The 22,395-nt window shown below is 47.3% G+C and overlaps 1 protein-coding gene across 14 annotated transcripts in view; it reads left to right on the top strand.

Moving 5' to 3' along the window:
• SETDB2 (SET domain bifurcated histone lysine methyltransferase 2) overlaps positions 1-22,395 on the top strand; it is a 1,645,210-nt gene that overhangs the window by 889,502 nt on the left and 733,313 nt on the right. For 13 of the 14 annotated variants that reach the window (XM_069639325.1, XM_069639326.1, XM_069639331.1 and 10 more), the window contains one exon: positions 18,661-18,830. In XM_069639325.1, the coding sequence (XP_069495426.1) occupies positions 18,661-18,830 (170 nt within the window). The remainder of the gene's footprint in view (positions 1-18,660; positions 18,831-22,395) is intronic. The other variant, XM_069639329.1, reaches the window with a different exon arrangement.

Genomic DNA, 22,395 nt, shown 5'->3' with positions numbered 1-22,395 from the left:
TCTCCAAGTTACTGGGGACAGAACCCCTTGAGTGCCAAGTGCTTTGTGGCCCTTGACAAGAGAAGAGCACCCCAGCTCCGTACCATGCACTGTATCCTATAGGCGGCACCTCTGTTCTGGTGGTGGGCAAGCTCCTCAGTGGTGCATTGTGCAGGACAGCCCAGCACATGTGTGGTTGTGTGCAGTCACAGCTGCTTCGGTGTACAATATGACCCTCAGCAGTGCAGGGCCTCGCTCTCCCCTACCTCTTTCCTCCGGCACGTCCTCCCATACAGCCAGGCTACACCGCCTGTCCACTGCTCTCCCCTTCATGTATGACGGTTACTGTTGTGAGAAACCTGAGGGTATTCTCGCAGCTAGACCTCAGGAGTCCCTTATTCAGGTGGCCTGGGAAGGTCTGGCGCTCTCAAATCCCAACCCTGTGGGTGGACAAGCAAGGGAGGATCACCTGAGAAGGGGAGCCAGGGTTTATGACCAGGGGAATGCCCAAAGGGAGACGCGGTATGGCACCACAGAGGAAGGAGGAGAGAAGGGCAAGATACCTCAGATCTTTATAGGTTATAATACATCTGCCTCGATCCTCCCATTAAATCTCTCCTGCCCAGATCCAACAACCCCTCTGTACATAACCGGTCCTCTAAGATCCCATACCCGGTTGCACCCAAAAGGTGTATATCCCAGAATACCTATTTCCTATCTGAATACTCCCAGTCGTTCTTCTCCTTTTGTATTTTCCAAACTCCCAGTTTGCTTTGGCAACACACTGCCATTCCCACAATTACCCCTGTTCAGGTCACAATAAGAACTCTGGTCATTCTCGTTTGTTTCACATACCCCACCCATCTCACCCTTCTGAAAACAACTTTTCTCCATCCTACCCCGTAGGATGCTTAAAAATCCTAACACACTCTTTTTCCAACACAAACGCTTGCACGATAACTGACAAAGGGCTAATGTTAAAACTGTTTCGCTGACATGTCCCGACATCAGGGTCAGGCAGAGTCAGGCAATTAGCCAGATTCACACACGCACACCCGACGACACTTTCTCTTCGCCACAGGGATAAAAGCTGGAGCACAAAAGCACAGGTAGAGCAAGGCAGGCTGCACAACGTAAGAGCTAACTCAGCACGGCAGTTCAAGAGGAGGAGAAAGATGGCACAGACCGAGAGGGTGACAAGAAGAGAGTCGACCTTGCCCTTTCCGACTAAGGACTGTGGAACCTCAGCAGAGGGAATAATACATTTGTGAACAACAGCCAACGTGTATTGCAACAGATGTCAACGGTACACTAGACCCTCCTCCGCTGATTGCCAAGCCGGGGAGAGATTAATGTCTCTGTGGTACCAACCTTGATTCCAAGGAGAAAGAACGCCAAGCGGTTCATCACAGCCGATGAGTCGAGGGTAGTGTTGATAAGAAACCGAACTGTGTTGACCGAAAAGTAGTCGAAGGCTAAGTTGAACTTTGAAAAGCAAAAGGTACTATTAATTAAGAAGGAGGAAAACCAGCAACAGAAGAGTCCGGCACCATGTGGGTGCACACGCAGGAGACTATGGCCGATTATCTAAACAACTATAAAGACTACCACAACCAGAAGGCCTCGGGAAGAGGTGAAGAAAGATCAAAGCGGTCATACAGGGGTCTTGTAAAATCCTCTGTACCGTCAAAAGTCTTTGACCATCAGAGGATTGTGAAAGCTAAGGTAAGGAAATCCTGCGTGGTGAAAATTAGTACTTGAACTGTGTTTCATAAAGATTAGCAAGAGTGAACCCGGAAGAGGGATGCCAATGAAAAGGGATGAAGTTTAAAGTCCTGTGGGGGGGCATGACTAGGGAGCCATGCGATAAGGCAGCTCTTCACTACACTCCTGCATGATCCTAAATTATCCAGCCCAAAGCAGAGGATCTTGCAGTAGTTATGAGCCATGTGTCGGTGTATCGACAACGGAATATATAGAGAACGCACAGATGAACCGCGAATGAAAATCAGAGCCGGGAAACAAAGTAACTCTCTCTGCAGCGAGCGAGCCTGGTAGCGTGTACATTGAAGCAACATGGTGGCGGTCCAGGGTACGGGATGCCCTTCTCGTTGCATCATTTAGACCCTCAGAAAACACAGGAGCCACATGCTGAACCAGATGGACTGAACCGAAATCGGGCGAGTTAGCAGGAGGATACGAATCGTTGTGGCGATACCTTAGGAACAGTGCCAGAGGAGGACCGTCACGGGAGCCTGGTACAGTGCAAGGACCTACAGTAGTGCCTGCGCAAGCGAAGCGCACAGAAGGTCGGGTGAGCCTGCAGGACCAGAACAGAAAACAAAACCGCTACAGCTAGAGGCAGCGGATCCTCCCATATAGTCGAGATGCAAGGCTGCAATCCGGAGGCACGATTGTACATGGCAGCTGTGCAGTGAAGCAGGAGTTCAGCAGCTTGGGACTTTTCGGCTACGGCAGTCCAGAGAAACGAGGAACGGTCCGCTTGAGTGAGTGTGTGCAGAGGAAGAGACATCACTAAGGCATGCCATTAGCAGCACATAGCCTGCAATACACAGGAAGCAAAGAAATAGATGTAGTAGCACGGCGGCGCTGCAGTACCATTCACGCAGTGGGATAGGACAGTTGTGGCAGATAGCACGTCCCTCGCCTCACAGCCTAAATAAGTAAAGGCACTGATCCAACTGCAGGAACACTGTCCAGTAGTAGCCACGGGTAAGCTGGAAATAAGCACTACAAAGCAGGTCAGTCGCCACTGGCAATAACAGGTGGCTGCTGCCACAGCTAAATTATCTGGCTGAGCGCATAAACAAGGAAAGCCACTTCCTGCCACCCCCAAGGCCATACCATCCGGATATAAGGTAGTGATCACTGCAACTCGGGGGCAGGCTGCGCGAACAACAAAGCGGTCCCCCACTCGGGCTTAACTGAGCACGTAACCCAGACAACATTGTGCGCTTGAGAGGAACGAAGAGCCACGCTGCAGGCATCTGAAAGGAGGCCAAGTGACCACCAGGTAAGCAGAGCAGTAAACATGGCGGCCAGCAAGACCAAAAATAAGCTTAAGCAACCCACCCTGGACATGTTTGCGGCTCCCCCAAATACTAGTGTGAACAAGAAGATAGGGCCTCCAGGACAACATCCGCCAGCAAGTATCTGTGGCAATTGCAGCTCTGAAAATTGAGCTGGAAGCAAAAATGGGCACCATCAGTATTGATGTGAATCTCCTATGACAGGATGTCAGGGCACTGGTGGACCGCATGGCACCCTGGAAAAACAAATGAGCGTGAACACTGCAGAATTGACAGGGACCACAAAAAACATATCGATACTACAACAACAAATAAAGAACTTGGTAGGGTGGGTTGAAGATGCAGAAGGACGCACAAGAAGGAATAATGTTCGTATTATCGGGCTGCCGGAGAGAGAGGAAGGTACAAACCCGACCAATTTTGTGTAAAACATGTTGTTACAAGACATAGGTTCGGGCACCCTGTCCCAAGACTTCACAGTAGAGCGTGCTCATAGAGCTCTTACTAGGAGGCCGCCTCCCGGTGCCCCCCACAACGGCCCAACATAGCCCGCATATTAAATTATAAGGACCAGGAAAGAATTCTTGAACATTTAAGAAAAGGAGTCACTATACCGAGAGCATCAGCCAGAATCGCATTGTTTCCGGACTATACCCTGCAGGTACAAAGACAAAGGATGCAGTTCAACACTGCGAAGACGTGACTCTGTGAGGCTGACCTACGGTATATGTTGCTCTACCCAGCAAGGCTAAAAATAATGCATAATGGATTTACATGGTTTGGAGGATGTGCAGACATAGATGGACATTGAAAAAAATGCAATCAAAGATGGACAGCCAGGGAGAAGCCAATGCAGACATGTAAATGAGATCTGACAACCTGGGCAATCCCACAGAAAAATGGCATGATATCATATCAAACACAGTCAATGCTGCGATATGATACTTTGGCGACACACCACCCCTGGGAACTCAGGAGCACCATACTCTGTTCCCAGGCTACAGCAAACAGGAGACGAAGAAGTAACCTTTACCCACAGTAGTTTTTAGGTTCTGTTGACCAAGATACTAGCTGTTACGTATCCACCCGCCACACTCTGGACACTGCACAAAGATACTGGTGCTAAGGTGAGAAGCGGGAATGCCCGAGCATGAGGAATTGAGCTGGGCACAATTTGGGGTTGGGGAAGTTAGCAAGGGAGGGTGGGACAGTTGGGGGAAAACCTATGTGACCGCACACAGATGTTTTGACCATACCATTGCTTCGGCAGACACGAAAAAGCTCTAGTGATAGGTGAACTCAAAGTAGCCTCTTGGAATGTAAGGTGAACTCAAAGTAGCCTCTTGGAATGTAAGAGGCCTTAATAGCTACATTAAGAGGAACAGAGTGATGACATACCTATGCCGCCAAAAAATAGATATAGCGCTCCTACAGGAGACGCACCTCAACAGAGAGAAATTAACTGCCCTCATGAGAAGATGACTATGGCAGGGCACTATGGCGGGCTCCAACTATTCAGCATACGCTAGCGGAGTGTTAACCTGGATAATGCCTACAGTCCCCTTTAAGGTGATGTGCATAGACAAAGATGAGAATAGCGGAAGGGTCACGATAAAGGGTATTGTCATGATCTCTGCTTCCAAAAGGTCAGGGTTTTCCCAACTCCCTTGGAAGCAGATCCATAACCCAGGTTCCGAGTGCCAACCAGTCCCAATTGGGACCTTTTGGACCCAGTCCTGGCGCCAGTGGCACCAGGCTCATAAATATGCCCAGTCCCAGCGCTGGAAGCGCCGGGCTCATAATGCTTGGGTGGACTTACCTTCAGCAGACCATGCTGCTTACTTGCCTGCCAGTTGAGCCTCTGATCCTCTTCTGTTTGGAACTACTTTTCCTGTTGGGTGGGGCTGGAGCCACTCCCTAGATTCAGAACACTGGAACTCTTCTGGAAGGCAGGAACTCTTTTCTTACCAGGAACTCTTTTCTTACTTAGGCGTGGCTGTGGAAGGAGACACCTAAGCACTACAGGAGGCTATTTAAACCACACCCGGTGGATGAATCTTGCTTTGCGTTATTCTGCAACCTCTGCAGCAGAACGCTCATCGTGTCTTCTGCATCCGGTCCTGGGCCTAGGAAAAAGGCTTACCATCCTGAATCCAGTCTTCAGCAACACCTATAAAGACAAGAAAGAACAGGTTAGCATTCCGGCATCTGAAAGGCAAAGGCTTACCATCCTGAATCCAGTCTTCAGCAACACCTATAAAGACAAGAAAGAACAGGTTAGCATTCCGGCATCTGAAAGGCAAAAGCTTACCAACTCTTCGCACGCTCCGGAGGCCTTCGGCGCTGCATCCCGCATCTGAAAGACAAAACAAGGTGCGTTTAAATACATTGGGGAACTTTAATACTCACGTGCCATTACTCCTTTCCACATCTAATCCAGTGGGTATTCCGGCACCCTGCAGCCGCTCCGAACTCGTACCTGCAAAATAAAAAGACAGTTAGAGCGCATCGTGAAGCAGGCAACAAGCGCTTACTTACGTGCTTCCAGGCGCTTCTATTCATCACACGGGCTCCATCTTCAACTCACTTCAGCCCGTCATCCGCCATCGCCGGAACCCTGAAAAACAAGAGACATCATTACTAAAGACTTTAAAGACATTTGAATGACTCGAAACTTACCGTTCGTGCAGTAAACGACGGACAGCAGTCCTCTGAAGTCAAGAGGCCTGCGCTACCTATCCAGTGAAGAAACTGGTTACAGCACCCTGCCCCGAGGCAGATGGAGAGCTCGGCATTCAATTACCTAAGGTGAGACCGTTAACCTTTGGGGGTCTACAGGAGAGGAGAAGAGGAAAGAGATAGGGACACCCCAATAACCCCAGTTCATTAACCCCATATTTTCTATCTGCAGACATCTTACTCTACACGTCAGGCATACAGTGCATAGAGGTCCAGCCCAAAGAGCCAACCGGGTGCAACACATCACCTTTGAAGATACGGTAGTCGCCCAGTCAAGACCGGCGCCTCTGCGAGAATCAGGTGAGCGTTACAGGTATGTTGGAAAATAAGGAGTTGTGTATTATAAACACTTATGCGCCCAATCATGACACGGCAGCCTACTTCCGCATACTTTACCCTCACATTGGCGAACACAGAAACTGCACAGTACTATGGGGTGGAGACTTCAGTTGCATACTAGATCCCAAGGTAGACGGATCGGACGACAAATATACGCATCCACCCCCTGTGGCTAATGCCTTAAACACCTTATTATGGGAGTTTAACTTAGTGGATGTATGGCGAGAGAGCCACTTGGGATACTCACACTACGCAGCCCCAACTAAACTTTTCACGAGGCTAGATTATTTATTTACAGGAGCAGAAACCTCAAGCGAGATGCCCTCTGCAGAATATAAGGCGAGGGTACTATCGGATCACTCAGCATTAATAATATCATGGCGTGCTCTACCACCTAGAGCATGCATTTCGACCTTGAAGCTCAGAGGAGAGGCCCTGAAAGATGACTAATTCCGATAACATCTCAGAGAGGGAATTAAGGAGTATTTCAAGTATAACAGCAGCGTAGCGTCTGCTCAGACTCCATGGGAGGCCTTCAAAGTAATAATCAGAGGTATAGCAATAGTCAGGGCAGGAGGTAAACAAGCTGCAGTAGTTTAAGACATAGTAGAAGTGGAAGCTGCCATCAAGAGAATAGATGGAGCAGGAGACCAGGCGACAGAAAGTATATACGAGGGAGATCATTTGCGGCATGAATAAAGCACTGTGACAGATTAGGCACCCTGAATTATACTGAATACATAGAAAGACAACATGCAATGGGAGACGAGCCAGGGCGCTTGCTGGCGTGGCTATATAGAAATGAATCTAAGCGTGAGCTAATAAAGGAAGTGAAAGACCAAGACGGAATAACCCACACAACACAAGAGGGGATAAATACCTGCTTCCTTAAATACTACCAGGGGTTATATGCAGATCCGACTGGGATGCAACCTGGAGACATAGAAGAAGCACTAGCACACATAGCCCTTCCAAAATTAGACATGGATGCAGCAGCACAGTTAGAAGCCCCCATAACGCTGAAAGAGCTAGGAATGATTGTAGAGAGCTACCAACGGGGAAGAAACTAGGGACGGATGGGATAGCCAGCGAGTTCTATAAAGAGTATGGGGAGGAGGTCCTGACCTCGATGTTAGCAGTGATTAACAAGGCATTGGACAAGGAATCTCTTCCGCTGTTGCTGAGAGAATCCTTAATCATACCACTGCTGAAACCAAACAAGCCGGACACAGACTACGGCTCGTTTAGACCCCTTCCGCTTTTGAACTAAGATGATACAATATTAACAGCCCTGTTGGCTAGCAGGCTTAAACGAGTGATAGCCAGGTTAGTACACCGAGATCAAACAGGATACGTCCCGAACAGGAATATCACAGACCAAACCAATGATAGCGATAACCTCTACACCATAGCTTCATTAGATGCGGTGAAAGCCTTTGACTTGGTCAAATGGCCATGGCTGTTTGCTACGCTAGAGAACGATGGCATAGGCCCTACCTACATGTAGTGGGTGCGTTTGTTGTACAACAAGCCAGTTGCCAGAGTAAAGACGGGTAACCTGATTTTGGAGCAATGGATGTTGGAAAAAGGCAAAAGACAGTGAGGCCCATGGTCCCTAATGCTATTTATATTAGCCCTAGAACGCCTAGCAGTGTATCTACGGGAGGAATACGGCGAAGCGGGCATAAAGATACAAGGGGGATGGCACCTTCTTTCCCTGTATGCCGATGACATGCTCATTTACTTACAAAACCCAGAGACCAACTTGCGATACATTCTAGATGTATTGGTGCGATATGCAGCGATCTCAGGCATCACAGTTAGCTAAAAAAAAATCGTGCCTATTTCTATTTCGGGGTACAAAGGGAAGAAGCTAAGCACATTACCGGTGCCATGGGCGACATAAATGTTAAAATATCTGGGGGTGGACATCTATCACGACCCCAAAATAGAACATTTACCAAACACCCTGAGAGCAGTTGAGAGAACAAAGAAGCCCATGGCATTTTGGGCGAAATTACCCCCATCATTGATGGGCAGACCTGCTCTACTGAAGATGGTAGTGTTAACTAGGCTACTACACTACTTAGCGAACGTCCCGTATGACCTTCCCAAAAGCTTCTTTAAGAAGCTGGAAACAATATGCTGAGGATTTCTGTGGGATAAGAGCCGACATAGATTAGCCCTAGGAAAACTGCAAAGGCCATATGGTCAAGGAGGCATAAAAGTGCCAAACTTTGAGGTATATTTCGTGGCAAGCCAGCTCCAGTTCGTCACGCGTTGGCTGGCGGACGAGCCATCACAAGACACCCATATGTTGCAAATGGCATGCACCCCTTTCTTTATGAAAGAGATAGTCTGGGCACCATTTTTAAAAAAGAGTCTGCGTCCCCACTCCTACTGAGACTAGACAAGGCAATATGGAACAAGATCTGCCGCTTGTTAGATGACAAAGTGCCCTACTCGACTCATATCAGATGAGTGGCACTCAAAGCAGACGATCAACAGGTGATGTTGCAAGTAAGGAAATATTGGGAGCCCCTAGGAATCGCCACAATAGGGGACTTGGTAGTAGATGAGTGCCATTAGACTTCAACCTACTATTAGTAAACACTGGTCTACTTAGAGGGCAACACATATTGCATGCCTCCCTCGTAGCGACACTGAAGCAGACATGGCCACCACAGGCCAGAGAGCCCGGAAGAGTAGCAGCAATAGAAACGCTATACAATATCGCAGAGGGAGGTGGAGGTCATGAGGTATTGAGAATATATGAACTGCTAATGTCTCAAGACAAGTCTAGGCTGGCAAACACCAGACGCAGTTGAGGGGGACGATCTGCAGGGTACTATCACACATAGGCAGTGGGACAAGGTGACATACCATAAACAGGTGTCCAGGAATGCAAAACTACAGCTCTTTCAGCTATCCATAACACACAGAGCATACCTCACAACCAAGGTAATGGCAAGCTTTAGTAAGAACAAAGAGCACAAATGCCAGAAATGCAGGCTGCATAATGCAGGCATGGCCCATATGTTTTGGCCTTGCACGGAGATACAGCAATTCTGGTTAGAAATAGCATTTATGCTGGCGAGGGCAGATATAATAGTAGATGTGGGGTCACCAAAGGCCTGCCTACTGGGCATATTCATGCGCCCACAGAACAGGAAACATATTAGCAAACTGAAAGATTTGGCATACATCCTGGCTAAGCGCAGGATAGCAATGAGCTGGAAGTCAAGCAGATGACCAGAGGTGAAGGTGTGGTGGAAAGACCTCCAGAAATAGGCACTAGCTGAGACCACGGCATGGCAAGATGCTGCCCGACGGGGTCAAGGTTAGCAAAGCACAGATTTGAATTCATGGAGGCAATTGCTACACAAATTGCAGGCTTCGGTGGGAACTGCTGCTAAAACACAAGAGGGAGCCAATTAAATCCATTAATGAGCGTGCGACAGCATGGAAACTGGATTCAAGCGCACAAGGTCAATGAGAGACATGGGAACATAGGCTGGGGAGGGCGGGTGGAGTTTGGGGATAGTGGGGCAGGCGACACTCTACTCAAGTACATTGGCAAATACAAGAGATGTCTGTATTTTTTTTCTTTGTTTCAAAACCAATAAAACAAATTTTAAAAAAGTCTAAAGTCCCGTGATGAACTGTTGGTAAAAGTTGTCAAGAGTGAGCCCGGCAGAGGGAAGCCGACAAATAGAATAGTGTGTGGAACTAAGTGAACCCGACGAAGGGGTGTATACAATGAATTGTCTGTAAAAGTCGGCCGGCAGAGGGAAGCTGACAAGCAGGGGCAAATCCCAAAAAAATGTTTAAAAAGACCTTAAGATTTGTGAAAGCGAGAAGTATTGTAAAACAAGGGGAAGCAAAGTGTCCCCCTTGTCATCTGGGGTCCGAGCCCGGCTGAGGGAGATCCAGGGGTTTAAAGTTATCACCCAAAGTTCACTGAGAAAGGAACTACCTTGTTTATTTGTTGAATACAACTTCTGAGAGGTCTACGCCCAGAAGAAGGGTATCCTACGGGTTAAGCTATCACCCAAAATGTTCGTAGAACAGAACTTTGTGTTTGTTGAGCACATTAAGCCTTGAAGGCGAGACACTTTTATTGAAAAAGACAACCATCGAAAAACCTGGTGGCTGATACAGAACTGATTGCTCGTGTTGGGAAGGCTCGAGCATGTGCTGTGCTCTAAGGTCCCACCTTGTACTGTGCTTCAAACGTGGGGAAGGGAGACCTCAAGGCAATCACATTCTGACTTATTATTTGTGAACACCTTTCCTTTATTTTGAATGTTCTATCCCAGACTCTTTCTGTAATTAGTTGTAAGGAATTGGCAATATATATATATTTTTTTAGTATAGGCTTTTTACTTTGACAAGACGCCACCAGGACTGCTTTATTTTTCATTTGAATGGTTGACCCTTGCTCCCATCTTAGATTTAGGTTAGGTGATTTTCCACTTAGTTTAATAAACGCCCTTGAGCTGTGATCACTTGTGTCTGCTTTTACTGTTGTCTCCAGGAGTTCCTTACACCGTCCACTGCTACTTAAATGACAGTATCCCCTTATGCAGGGGACGTAATGGGGAGCACAGTCCAACAGAGGCTTCCAGGCAGATCTGGGCAACAGCACTATGCCTTTCTTCAGAAGGGGGTACTGAAGATTTCGAAAGCTCTGCTCTGTGGGTAACTGAGTAAAGCAGCAGACTTGGAAAATGGTAGGAGCGACCCAAGGTGGGGGTCGGGGCAGCCTTCCCACTCCGTCTCCCAAGCCATTCCCCTGTACCCCAGTCGCATCCGGCTGCCTGTGCCTGGATTGTGTCCTACGCTCAGCACTTAACCTGTGCCCGTCCGGTCTCTGTCCGGCCTCCTGTGCTGCTGTCCCGCCTCCCAGTGTTCTCACTGCTGGTATGCAGTGCGGTCCTCGCCGCTATCTTGCCGATTTCAACGGCCTCCGCCAAATGATTCTGTCGCTGGAACAGGGGTCTCTCTGCCTCTGCCACAGAGCCGCTGAAGCCCCCCAGGTTTTCCTCCAGCCCCCATTTCTGTTTTAGGCGATGCACCGTGGTTTGGGGGCTCAAACAGCCTTGCCGGAGCAGAGCGAGATGAGAGCACGTTTATCTCATCGCTCCGCACAACAGCGCTCCCCCTCCCCATAACATTTTTTAGCAATGTCACATGGTGACTTGGGGTCACTTTAGATTCTAGTATAACACAATTTGTTTAATTGTTCGCCATTTAAACATTATGTTGTTATTGACATTTTTCTTCCGTTTTTCTCCAACTGTATTTATTTTGTCAATTACTCCGCCGATTTGCAATCATGATTCTTTTTACTTCTGCTTACCTTATTCTATCCAAGTTGTTGTTTCTACTCATTCCTGTTGAACAACACTTTAATAAATATTTCCCTGATGAAGGACCATGCCGTTCCGAAATGCATTGGCCATTGGCATCTGCTACTAATAATTATAAAAATTCATCATCTCTTTTTACACTGTTGTTGTGTTATACAATCTTTGTAGAATAACACTGACTATTGCGCGTGTAAATATTTTGGTACCAATTATTCAACCAGATTAGGGTGTGCAGCCCTCACCGCAGGCTCATAGCCTTGGTCTTTTCCCAGATTATTGAGTGTCTCATGCTGGGGCACTCTTTGAGGGTTTGTTCCCCATTCAGGATTATGTAATATTTTCTAATGTTTTAGTATTAACGTATTTACACAGTGGTGCCCACTCACATTCCATTCAGTGGGTTTTTCTCTGGTCCCATTAATTCAGTCATATTACATTTTATTTTATATGGGCTTGAAGCAAGCACTATTTTAAACAATGATTGATTTGATCAGGTACCCCAGTTGAATGTATTAGAACAGAATTTGGTTTGATTTCTTTAGCTACTTTAACCCATTAAACCCACAACATTAGAAGATGGTCCTTTTATCTAAGAATCCTGATGCTTTTTCCCCACACATATGATTCTGTACTTTCATTCTTGAGAAGATCATGAAATATCTGAGGGGTTTGAAGAGATCAACTTTGTGAACTTTATTCATACTTTTTTCCAGATAATAGGATGGAAACCTGATTGGAATCTCCACCTTTCCCTGATATTAAAAGATATTAAATATAAGGCTGAAGTATGGGATCAATCTTTGCATTTTTAAATGTTAATAGATAAATCCCTAGCAAAGGAATTTGTTTTGCATGCCCTGCTATTTTTATTTTTTTAAAAACAGCTGTGTGTGTTTTATTTCCTTGGAGACAACAGGCTTTATAAAGATAAGATTTAATCTACTTGAAACATTGGAAGTGATGGGTGCTAGGATTCATTTTGAAAAGTCCTATTGAAATTGTAGAATCGGCCATAATCATTCTTAGAGTGAAACTCTGAAACATATATTTATTCAATCTAAATATTTAAATGAGGCAAAGATTTTTTTATAAAGGGAAATTTGTTTAAAACAGAATTCTTTCAGACCAAATTAATAAACTGCTATGAGCTTTCTCTCTCTTTCTCTTTCTCTCTCTTTCTCTGTTTCTCTTTCTCTTTCCCTCTTTCTGTTTCTCTCTCTTTCTCTTTCTTTCTCTTTTCCCTTTCTTTTTCTCTTTTCTCTTTTTCTCTTTCTCCTTTTCGCTCCCTCTCCCTTGTCTCATGTGGCCACCATTCATGCCCGATCCCCTCTCTGTTACTCGAAATGTAACCTCTACCATAACCTGTTCTATAAACGCTTAGGCTATAAGCTTCCCAACCCTTTTTCTCAAGCAGTTAGCTCTTCTGCAGAGGCCTAGGCTAAGCTATAACCCAAGCAGTGTGTAAAGGCTGAAGCTACATTGTATCACAGGTGGTTACTTTGTGCAATCATTTGGGGTATAATGTAGGCCACGCAAGTGCCCAAGAAGCAACTGGTTGCACAAAGGTTTGATCTAGATAATATCCTAAGCTGTTTATGCTAAGGATTGGGCCACATTATAGCCCAAACGGTTGCATTAGGCTATCACCTCTGCAACAATCTAGCCTAGCCTAATTACTTAGTCTGTTAGCACAATGTAACATAAGCATTTGTGGAGGATAATTACAAACACACACAGTCATCCCCCACACTAACACACACATTGTCTAACTAGTGAGTGAGGTGAGCATCTACCACACTCACGGGTGAGCATCTACCACACTCACGGGTGAATGGGTAAGTGAGTGAGTGCCTTGAGCAAGGAGAATATGGTGACTGAGGTGTATCTGATGATTAAGGTGGGAGAATAAGTGGTGTCAGTGAATTTGGGTTTGCTTGCACGCCTGTGTTGGGAGAGATGCATTCGAAGCACTATGATGGGCCAAGGGGGGACGGTGAGAGGACCACCTCCCAGTTCAAAAGGACCCTACTTCAATAAAACCAAATATAGTCTATCCATATAGTACAGCATAAGGCGCGCAAAGTAGTGCTATTTTGTGTCTATATTGGTCACCATAGGTAGAAGGGAAGGTCTGCACGGTAAATGGGGCATTGCATGACTCTAGGCCCAGATTGCGAGACGAGGGAAATCTCCAGCCATGCCCCAGCACCCATGAGGACAGTTCACACCACCAACCGCTACAATGCCTATTCATTGTTCTAACAGTGATGCAAAGATGTTCGAGAGGAATGTGCCCTAAAAGGCTGTGATCACAGACCGGGGCAGGTGCGCATGTTATCTCATACTGGCCAAAGCATGACCCGCGCCACCCCTAGGCGACCACGAGTTATAGCCCATATAACTGACTAAAACTTAAGACCTCTGAATTCTATGGCAGCAGGTGCCCTTTGACCACCAACCACAAAGTAACAAGTCCTGAGATGTTCAAAGAGGATGGACACGACGCATCATGAAGCGACAATCGGGTGATGTGTATGGTGAGGTGTTTGGAGGGATACATTATAATTCAAAACGAGGGTGGAGACCTTGGAGCCGCATGACGCGGACGGAAGTGAGTCAAATGTGTGTGTGAAGGTTAGAGTGCCCCAGAACCTCCTTTGTGCCGGTCTTAAGGCCTGCCAAGTGAACAGTATGAGTGATAAAATAGTTGTATGATTGAAGTATAATTAATTTGTTCTCTGACCTTCGACATGAGAAGATGATCACTGCAGCACCCACGTGAAGGAAGACGGACAGATTGGGCTGCAGCCAATGGCCTGGCATCCCTTATGGGGCAGGCAGATCCTGTATAGGCGCACACCAACCAGCCGCATTGGATTTTAGCCTATGTATTGCATCATATATGACAATGTTTTGCTTTATAAGATTCTGCTTGTACTCTTTTTCGGCAGAAAGTTCTTAGCAGGAGGACTCATGGCATATAGTGCTAGAACCGGGTGTATGCAGTGAAAGCAGGGCATATGGTAGCAGAACCTCAGCGTTTGGCTTGGCAACCTGGATTTTTGAGATCAGTACTTGGGACATACAGTGATAGAACCTTGGCATGTGGTGGTGTAACTTTGGCATGTGGTTGCAGAATCTTGTTATACGCTTGCAGAACCTGTGTCAACTGAGGTGGAACCTGCACATATTGTATAGCATGAGCATATGATGATGATGATGAATATTGCCTGACTCTGCCTGACTCTTGTGTTGGGACATGTCAGGTAAATGGCTCTGGTGTTAGTCTGTTGTCTGTCACGGTGTAAGAAAGTGTTTGTGTCGGAAAGGGGGGGGAGGGGTGGAGCTTCCCTTGGGATTTACTTGCACCTGACAGTTGAGTTTTTTATACTTATGTACCTTCGGCATGGTAATAGTCCAAGTCATGACTGCGTAGTAGCTCAGGATGATAGGACAAATTCTAAACTTTGTGCATCCTTCTTTATTTTTTCTATCAGCCAAGAAGTAACCTGCTGGTTCCATTACTCCATGTTTGTTGTACTGTGCCCTCTCCCTGCACTAACCTGTTGAGGCAACTCAGGCCGTTAGCGGTTGCGGCTGACACTTAGTAGGAGGTAATCTCAGGCATAAAAGGTATCAAGGTCATATAGGTCCGTGAACCAATGCACATCCCACCAGATGGGCACCCTTGCTTCCCTCCCAATGCATGCGTCAATATATTTGAATATCCATCATTTAAGAGGTCCTCGAGTAGCCAGGTCTCTTGTAAGAGGAACACATCACTGTCTTGAATAATCTCGATGCCCAGGGGTTGGGCGAGGAAGGACCTGTGGCCTCTGGTATTCCAACAGGTCATTACAATCCTCTCAATTGTGCACATGTATCAATCATTTCCCGAGACTGCATGGTCCCCACTGATGCCGTAAGTGCACATTTTGTCGGGACAAGCCTGATCTCACCCCGGCCTTTGTACCACTGCTCATGCAAACAGTTAGTTTCAAATATGTATCGGCCAAGGCGTTAGAACACATATGGAGTAACGATGCGATAGCTGGAGAATTACATTTTGTAATGACCCAATTGGCCAGCCTATCCCACCTTGGAAGTTTAACACCAAAGATGTAATTCGTTGTAATGTATGCCAGTCCAGGAAGTTTTCCCCATATGTCCAGTAGTCTTGACCTTTTCAGAAAAGGGCTGTCTGACCTTGGATGGAGTTATTCAATCTTAACCAGAGGACCCAGTCCAGCAAAGGAACACCTTGGTGCCTTACTTAAATACACCCTCTGAGTAGAACTAACTCTGTGTGCCGGCAGCAGAGATTTCTCCCCGGCGGCTGCATGTGTTTATTTAGCCTCTTGGGGTCCTGCTGAGATAGAACCCATTTATCTAGAGGGCCCCTCAGCGCCATCTTTCTATGCGTGCCATCATTCAGTGTGTTTGAAAAGGTGACTGTTTGCTGCCCCTTGAGTCTACTTAGACTATTCGTCGAGCCATATTTCATATTTGCCACCAAACTAATGGTTTCCTGCCGATGCAGAGGAATTGAAGGGCACTTTGCCAGACACAGCTTTCTACCATTCACAAAGTTCTTCGAGAGAGCTGTTCAGTAAGGACATTTCGTTACAGAGGGACTCCAGTGTATCTTCCTCATTTTCCGCTGTAATCCGCCATGAATCATTGTTTGCAGAGTCAATTGATACTGCTTCATGCATCGGAGAATGAGCATATTCGGTATCCCCTATGCCTAAGCCTTTGTGTTTGATGATCATGGTGGCAGATGGCTTTTCCCCACCATGCACATCCACCTTCACAGGCATCTCACTAATCTGAATAGCTCTGATTGTGGCTTTTAACATGGAGTTATTTTCCACTATGACATCTGCCACTTTTGAGACACTTTAGTTGCCAACTGGTCCCGTGACATGTTGGAGCACAACACCGTAAAAGCGTCCACTCTAATTACCAGAGAAGCCAACAAAGATGATAGCACTCCTACTCATTGACAGAGCCTGCAGTGCATAGCTTTGGTCTTCTGCCACCACCTTCTCCGACACTGTTGTGTTCTCCAAGCAGGATCCCAATGTCTCCAAGTTGGGCGTAGCTGAAAGATTTAGGCCCGTTTCTGGGTCGGCTGAGGTAAATGGGGGATCAGGGGGGGATTGAGTACCTATTTAGCTGACGGCAACGTTTCAGCAGTAATCCGTTATTATCTTATGCTCCAAAGTTGCTAAAATTAGAAAGATCGAAATTAGACACTTATTCAACCTCTGCACCTGCAGTCAGTGGTAAATCAATCTCGTTTGATGCCATAACTGCTTCTCCCTGGATGCTGAGAGGGGTGGCGGGGTGGAGGGGGGTGGCGGGCAGGTGGGTGTTTTAATAAAAAGTAAGAGATTTTAGAATGAGTCATGACTTCACATGAACACGATTGTCTCTTACGGCCCCTTAATTTTGCCTTTTCTCTCCATCGGGCTAAGCACACTTTTTTCAGCCACCACACCAACACTACAGGACCATTTACCCTGGGCCTGGGTCTTCATAGTAAACATGGGAAACACAGCAAGGGGGAGAGGATATATTAACTTCTCTGGGTCAGGGCTTTTGATTTTGAAATCATGCACCCAGTCCTCTCCCCATGCTAAAGGTTTCCCTGGGCAGGGTTGATAATGCTCCGTTTGCTCCCCTGCAATAGCGTGCTCCCAATGAGGAGGATCAGGAGGGCCAGAAAGGTCGGACGGGGAGGGAGGGACTGGGGAGAGAGCTTAACCAGTAGCCACCACAGTCGATCCTGGGAAGCGTGCTCGACTTGCCAGCGGCCGGCTCCTACCCAACCGGCCAAACTCACTCACCCCTACTCTTCGCACTCCTCGCTGGGAGATTGCCTTCCCGCCGTAAAGGTCTGTGATAGGGGAGAGGCAATGTCCTCAATCCTAAACGTCCTCAATCTTTTTCTAGCACAAGAGCAAAAGCAAACTCAAGCCGCACTTCACCTGTCAAATTCGTTTGCAGCAGCTTCCGACTTTCTGGTTAGAACTAAGAAAAAAGAGTGTTTTATCAGGCATGTGTAGGTAGATATGCACTAAGCAAATGTTTGTGGTTACCTGCTTAGCTAAAGCAATGCGCTATTTTGTCAGCATACACAACGGACAACTAATAAAAAACACATTTGTTGAAGTGACATCAAGTTTGAAGTACGACACCCCAAAATATAAAGTTGTGGAGCTTTTCAACCTTAACTGTTGCTGCTATGACTACTCTTGACATGGCATCACAGCCAGGTTTCAACTGATAGCTTGGAAGAAAGGACACCATTTGTGAATCTTGATCCTTTTCTGAATGGGTACTCAAACTGAACAATACAATCAAGGGACCACTAGTCACAAAATGATCTGCTAGTGTATACGGGGCCCCGCTTAATGGCTCTAACTCTCCCCTCACAGTAGCTCCCAATCCCCTTCAACTCCTCCTTTTTCCATCAACTATAAAGCCTTTCACTATAACCTCAGGATTCTCTATGGTTGAGATGACATCTAGTTAGTTGTCTTCAATGCCCACATTCTCCACTTGATGAGGGAGGAACAACATGCTGACAGCAACGTTGCGTCTCCCTGGTAACAGGTTTGTTTTCAATGTCATAATTGTACTCCTGCAAAAGAGCTTAAAAACGGACCAGTGCTTGTGCAGATTTGGGCAGTTGACAGGGAGAACCTGCAGCAAAGTTACTATGATCAGTACAGGGAAGGAACAGTGCTCCTAATAAATATTGGCTGAAATGTCTTATTTATTTGTGCCCTTATTGTAGATGCATTTACTGATGTTAATTTAAACCAGTATGTTACTTTATACCTGATGCCAATGATTGTGCGGTGAAAATATTTTAATAAATAATGTAAATTACTACATGGCCAAGCAAGGGCTCTTCTTATATCAAGAGGTGGGGCTTCAATATAGTAACAGGGCGTAGAGGGTCAAACAGAAATGCCTTAATGTTTAACAAAAGAGAACATCAGGCACGTAATACCCGCCCAGTAGTGGACAGCTGCTTGGCCAAACAGCATTCTTGGATATATAGCTGATATTTAATGGGTGTTTTCTCTTAACTTTAAAGAGTAACAGTTATGAGTAATGCATCTTCAATGCCATTTTAAGTAGTAACACATTCATATTTAATTTAACAGCATTTTCGAATGCAGCATGTCTTGTAAATGTGACCACCTCTCATGCCAAAACAGAGTCGTGCAGCATGGCCTTCAGTTGCGACTCCAGGTGTTCAAGACAGAAGACAAAGGCTGGGGTGTCTGCTGTTTGGACGACATTGACACTGGTACTTTTGTTTGTACTTATGCAGGTAAAGAAAAATTGCATGCCTTCTTTGTGCAATTGCTTTTGGCACTTTTGTAGATAGCTTTGTGCATAATACTTTTGTGATCAGCTTTTTTAGTATTAAAGTTTTTGTATATATGTAGATAGCCCGAAAGGAAAGAGAAATCTTAGTATTGCTTTAAATCATCTTAACCTACAGAGTAACAATGCACCAAAACAGTGTTGTGGTGAAAATACTATATCTGTTTGTCTACCATGGGTAGCTATAACGAGTCAAATTGAGAATTAAGTTACAGATCAACAAATTGGTTTAAAGCAGATGTGGAAATTTGACCCAGATTGGTATGGCATTATTTGTGGTGCGCTTCAAGATAATGTGTTCGTGGGCCTCAACTTGTAACAAAGGGTCAGTCTGATTATTCCTTTTCTCATGTTTGCTAATGCTAAAAGTCGCCATTTATCTTGTTGGGGAAGTAGCCTGGGTTGGCGTGTTAAATGCCATAGGAGTGCCGAACAGCTAGAGTTGTTGGATGGTTTTGCAAAACTGAGGCAATTACTCCCATAATCTTTTTGCAAAACCTGCTACCATGGGGCATTCCTACAGCAGATATCAGGCACAGCTACTCCAGCACTGCGCTGCTTTTTAAAGCCTTAACTTTATATGTGCGAGTCACGTTGTGGTTGTGATGTCTGCAGAATTCTTTGTAGCACTATGTATGTCGCCACAACAGATTTTCTTGCTCCTGCATATGAAGGCAGATATGCAGTGTATGGGGCGCAGGGAATGAGAATGTCCGTATGCCAACCTAACTGTGTGTGCAGTCATTTTAATAATCGTAGATATTTCCAAAAGCCTTGTTTTGGTAAATTTTATTTCCGTGAGATGATATCAAAGGAGTCTAGGGAGCATTCTGTGTGGCATTGACACAGAGATCTCAATCCCCATCTGTGCCATTCCTTCCATTGAAAAGGTGTCTTATCTATTAGGAAGTGGTTGTTAAGCCAGAGCGTGCTCGATTCATTTAAGCTTGAGTCAATATTTCCTTTTTATGGATTAATTTCCATATTTCTTAAGAATGTTATAGTGTACAATGCTTGTGGTTAATTGATGCTTGTGTTGATCAATTGTGCTAAACGGGTTGAGTTTAAGTAACTGTGCTTTGTACTTCACCCATTCAGGTTTCTCCAGGTCTTCTATTTTAGACCTGGCAAGTGTAAGGGTGCAGACGTAGGAGACTGATACACAGGTGGCATGCTTGTTGGCATAAACTTTTATTAAGATTAAAATAAAAGAGAAAACTTATTTCGAGGGGATTGGGTCCTCCGACGTATTCCATATCTATGACATGTAATCACCACAGCTGTGCTGCTTCGGAAACTTTTTCGGCGTCTGCTTCCTGCGTCGATGACGTCGATGCGCCGCCGTCGAGGACCTCCTCCGACGTCCGACGTCATTCGATGTGATAAGTAGGACGCACGACGCCAGTAGCCTCAGTTCCGTTTTTTCCGCGAACGTGTTGCTTCGTGTTTCTCGGTTCTAGCCTCGACTCATTGGAGTTCTGTTCTTTCTGGTTCTTCGAACCTGTTCGTTTGTGAATATTCCTTCGACGATGTCTTCCACTTCGTCTTCAACCCCGCGTCCGGGCTTCAAGAAGTGCGGGGAGTGTGGGTCCAAGATGTCGGTGACTGACTCGCACGATGCCTGCCTCTGGTGTCTCGGGGAGGCCCACGACACGGATGACTGTGTCGACTGCCTGTCGCTCACGTCCAAGGCCTTACGCGAACGTAAGAAGAAATTGTCGGTAGGTCGGGTGTCCAAGCCCCGGAAGTCGAAGTCGGCGGGGCTTTCGACGGATGATTCGAGGGGTGACTCTCCGCGTCATCGTCGGAAGTCTCGTCGGTCTTCTTCTAGGAGTCGGTCTCGCCACTCCTCAGCCTCTTCGAGGCATTCTCGGAAGCGCCGACACCGGTCGCCTTCCAGGTCCTCTTCAGAGGACTCTGCCCGGCACGTCGGTTACCCCACCAGCCGTGCGACGCCGGAGGAATGGGCTTCCTTCGGGAAGAAGATGTTGGCGATTCTTGAGTCGCAGGGTACTCAACCGTCCGCGCCCCCGAGTGGGGTCGGCCGTGAGAGGTCGAGAGCCACCGCTCGCAAGAGTGGTCGGCGCGAGTCACGGGAGAGGTCCCGTTCGGACAAGGGGGCTCGTTCTCGCCGTACCCGTTCCAGGTCCCGGTCCTCGACGCGATCGAGACCGTGTGCACCTGTGATGTCTTCGAGGAAGACGTCGACGTCTGAGGCGTCGAGGGCGTCGACAGGCTTTCTCGAGGCTCCGGCTCCGAGGAAGTCGTCGAAGCCGTCGACGGTCAGGTCGTCGAGGGACACGCTCGGGGCTCCGGCTTCGAGGGCTGTGTCGACGCCGCCGATACTGGAGGCGCTGCATCTGACGTCGACGCCGATTTCCTCGACGTCGACGCCGATCCTCTCGGCGCCGTTGCCGGTTTTCTCGACGTCGGCGCCGATTCTCTCGACGCCATCGACGCCTTTCGTGTCGGGGTGCCCCGTGTCTCGGGTGTTCCCCCTAGGAAGGCTCTGGTTAAGAGCAGGCACTCTCGGGTGCCTTTCCACCACTTGGATTATATTTCAGAGGCGGATGAGGATTCGGATGGCCTGGTTCCTAGTCAGGTGCCGGATGACATTGTCTCGGGCCATAGTCAATTTGACGATTTGAGGCAGTCGCTGCATGATGCCAGTGGACTGGACACCTCTCCGGAGGTGGAATTTGGTCGGCCTGAGCCTGGCTCCCATGCCGATTCCTCATACCGGCGCCTTATGGCTAGGGTGTCTGAGTATCTGGGATGGTCTGCTCCCCCAGGGGAGTTTGTGCAGGATGATCTGACGGACATCCTTGATGTTGGTCCCCCAACTGACCCGGTACTGCCGTTCCATATGGCTTTACAGCGTAGGGTGGCGGCGGCTTGGACTGCTCCGGAGAGTCTCCCGGCAGTGGGCAGATCCTTGTCGCGAAAATACCGTCCAGCCAGTGGCGACCCCTGCTACTTGACCAGGCACCCCACTCCGGAAAGTTTGGTGGTGCAGGCGGCCACGGCCCCGGCAAAGCAGGCGTCGTACCCTACCATCCCTCCTGATAGGGACGACAAACGTTTTGATGGCTGGGCGAAGAAGGTGTTTTCTTCTGGTGGTATGGCGCTTCAGGCGGCCAACTCCATTTGTGCCTTGTCGCGTTTCACGCACACTCTGTGGAACTGTGTTGCGTTAGCGGCTGCACATATTCCCGAAGGGGACGAACGGGATGGTTTCCTTGCTATGGTCCAGGATGGTAAGGATGCCATGTGTGAGTCCGTTCTGTCGGGTTTGGACTTAGCTGAATGCGTCAGTAGGTCCATGGCGGCGAGCACCGTGATACGCAGGTTTGCGTGGTTGCGGAAGTCGGGGTTTGCTCCTGATGTGCAGTCCCGGCTCCTCAACATGCCCTTTGATGGTGAACATCTTTTTGGCAGCAAGGCTGACGAGAGCCTTGAGAGGTTGCAGACCTCAAAAGCTGCAGCGAAGTCGTTGGGCGCTGCAGTTC

This window comes from Ambystoma mexicanum, chromosome 7q, assembly GCF_040938575.1.
Source record: "Ambystoma mexicanum isolate Mex_15411 chromosome 7q, UKY_AmexF1_1, whole genome shotgun sequence".
NCBI classification, from domain to species: domain Eukaryota; kingdom Metazoa; phylum Chordata; class Amphibia; order Caudata; family Ambystomatidae; genus Ambystoma; species Ambystoma mexicanum.
Note: the sequence above shows the minus strand (reverse complement) of the source record. Positions and strands in the feature narration are given on the sequence as shown.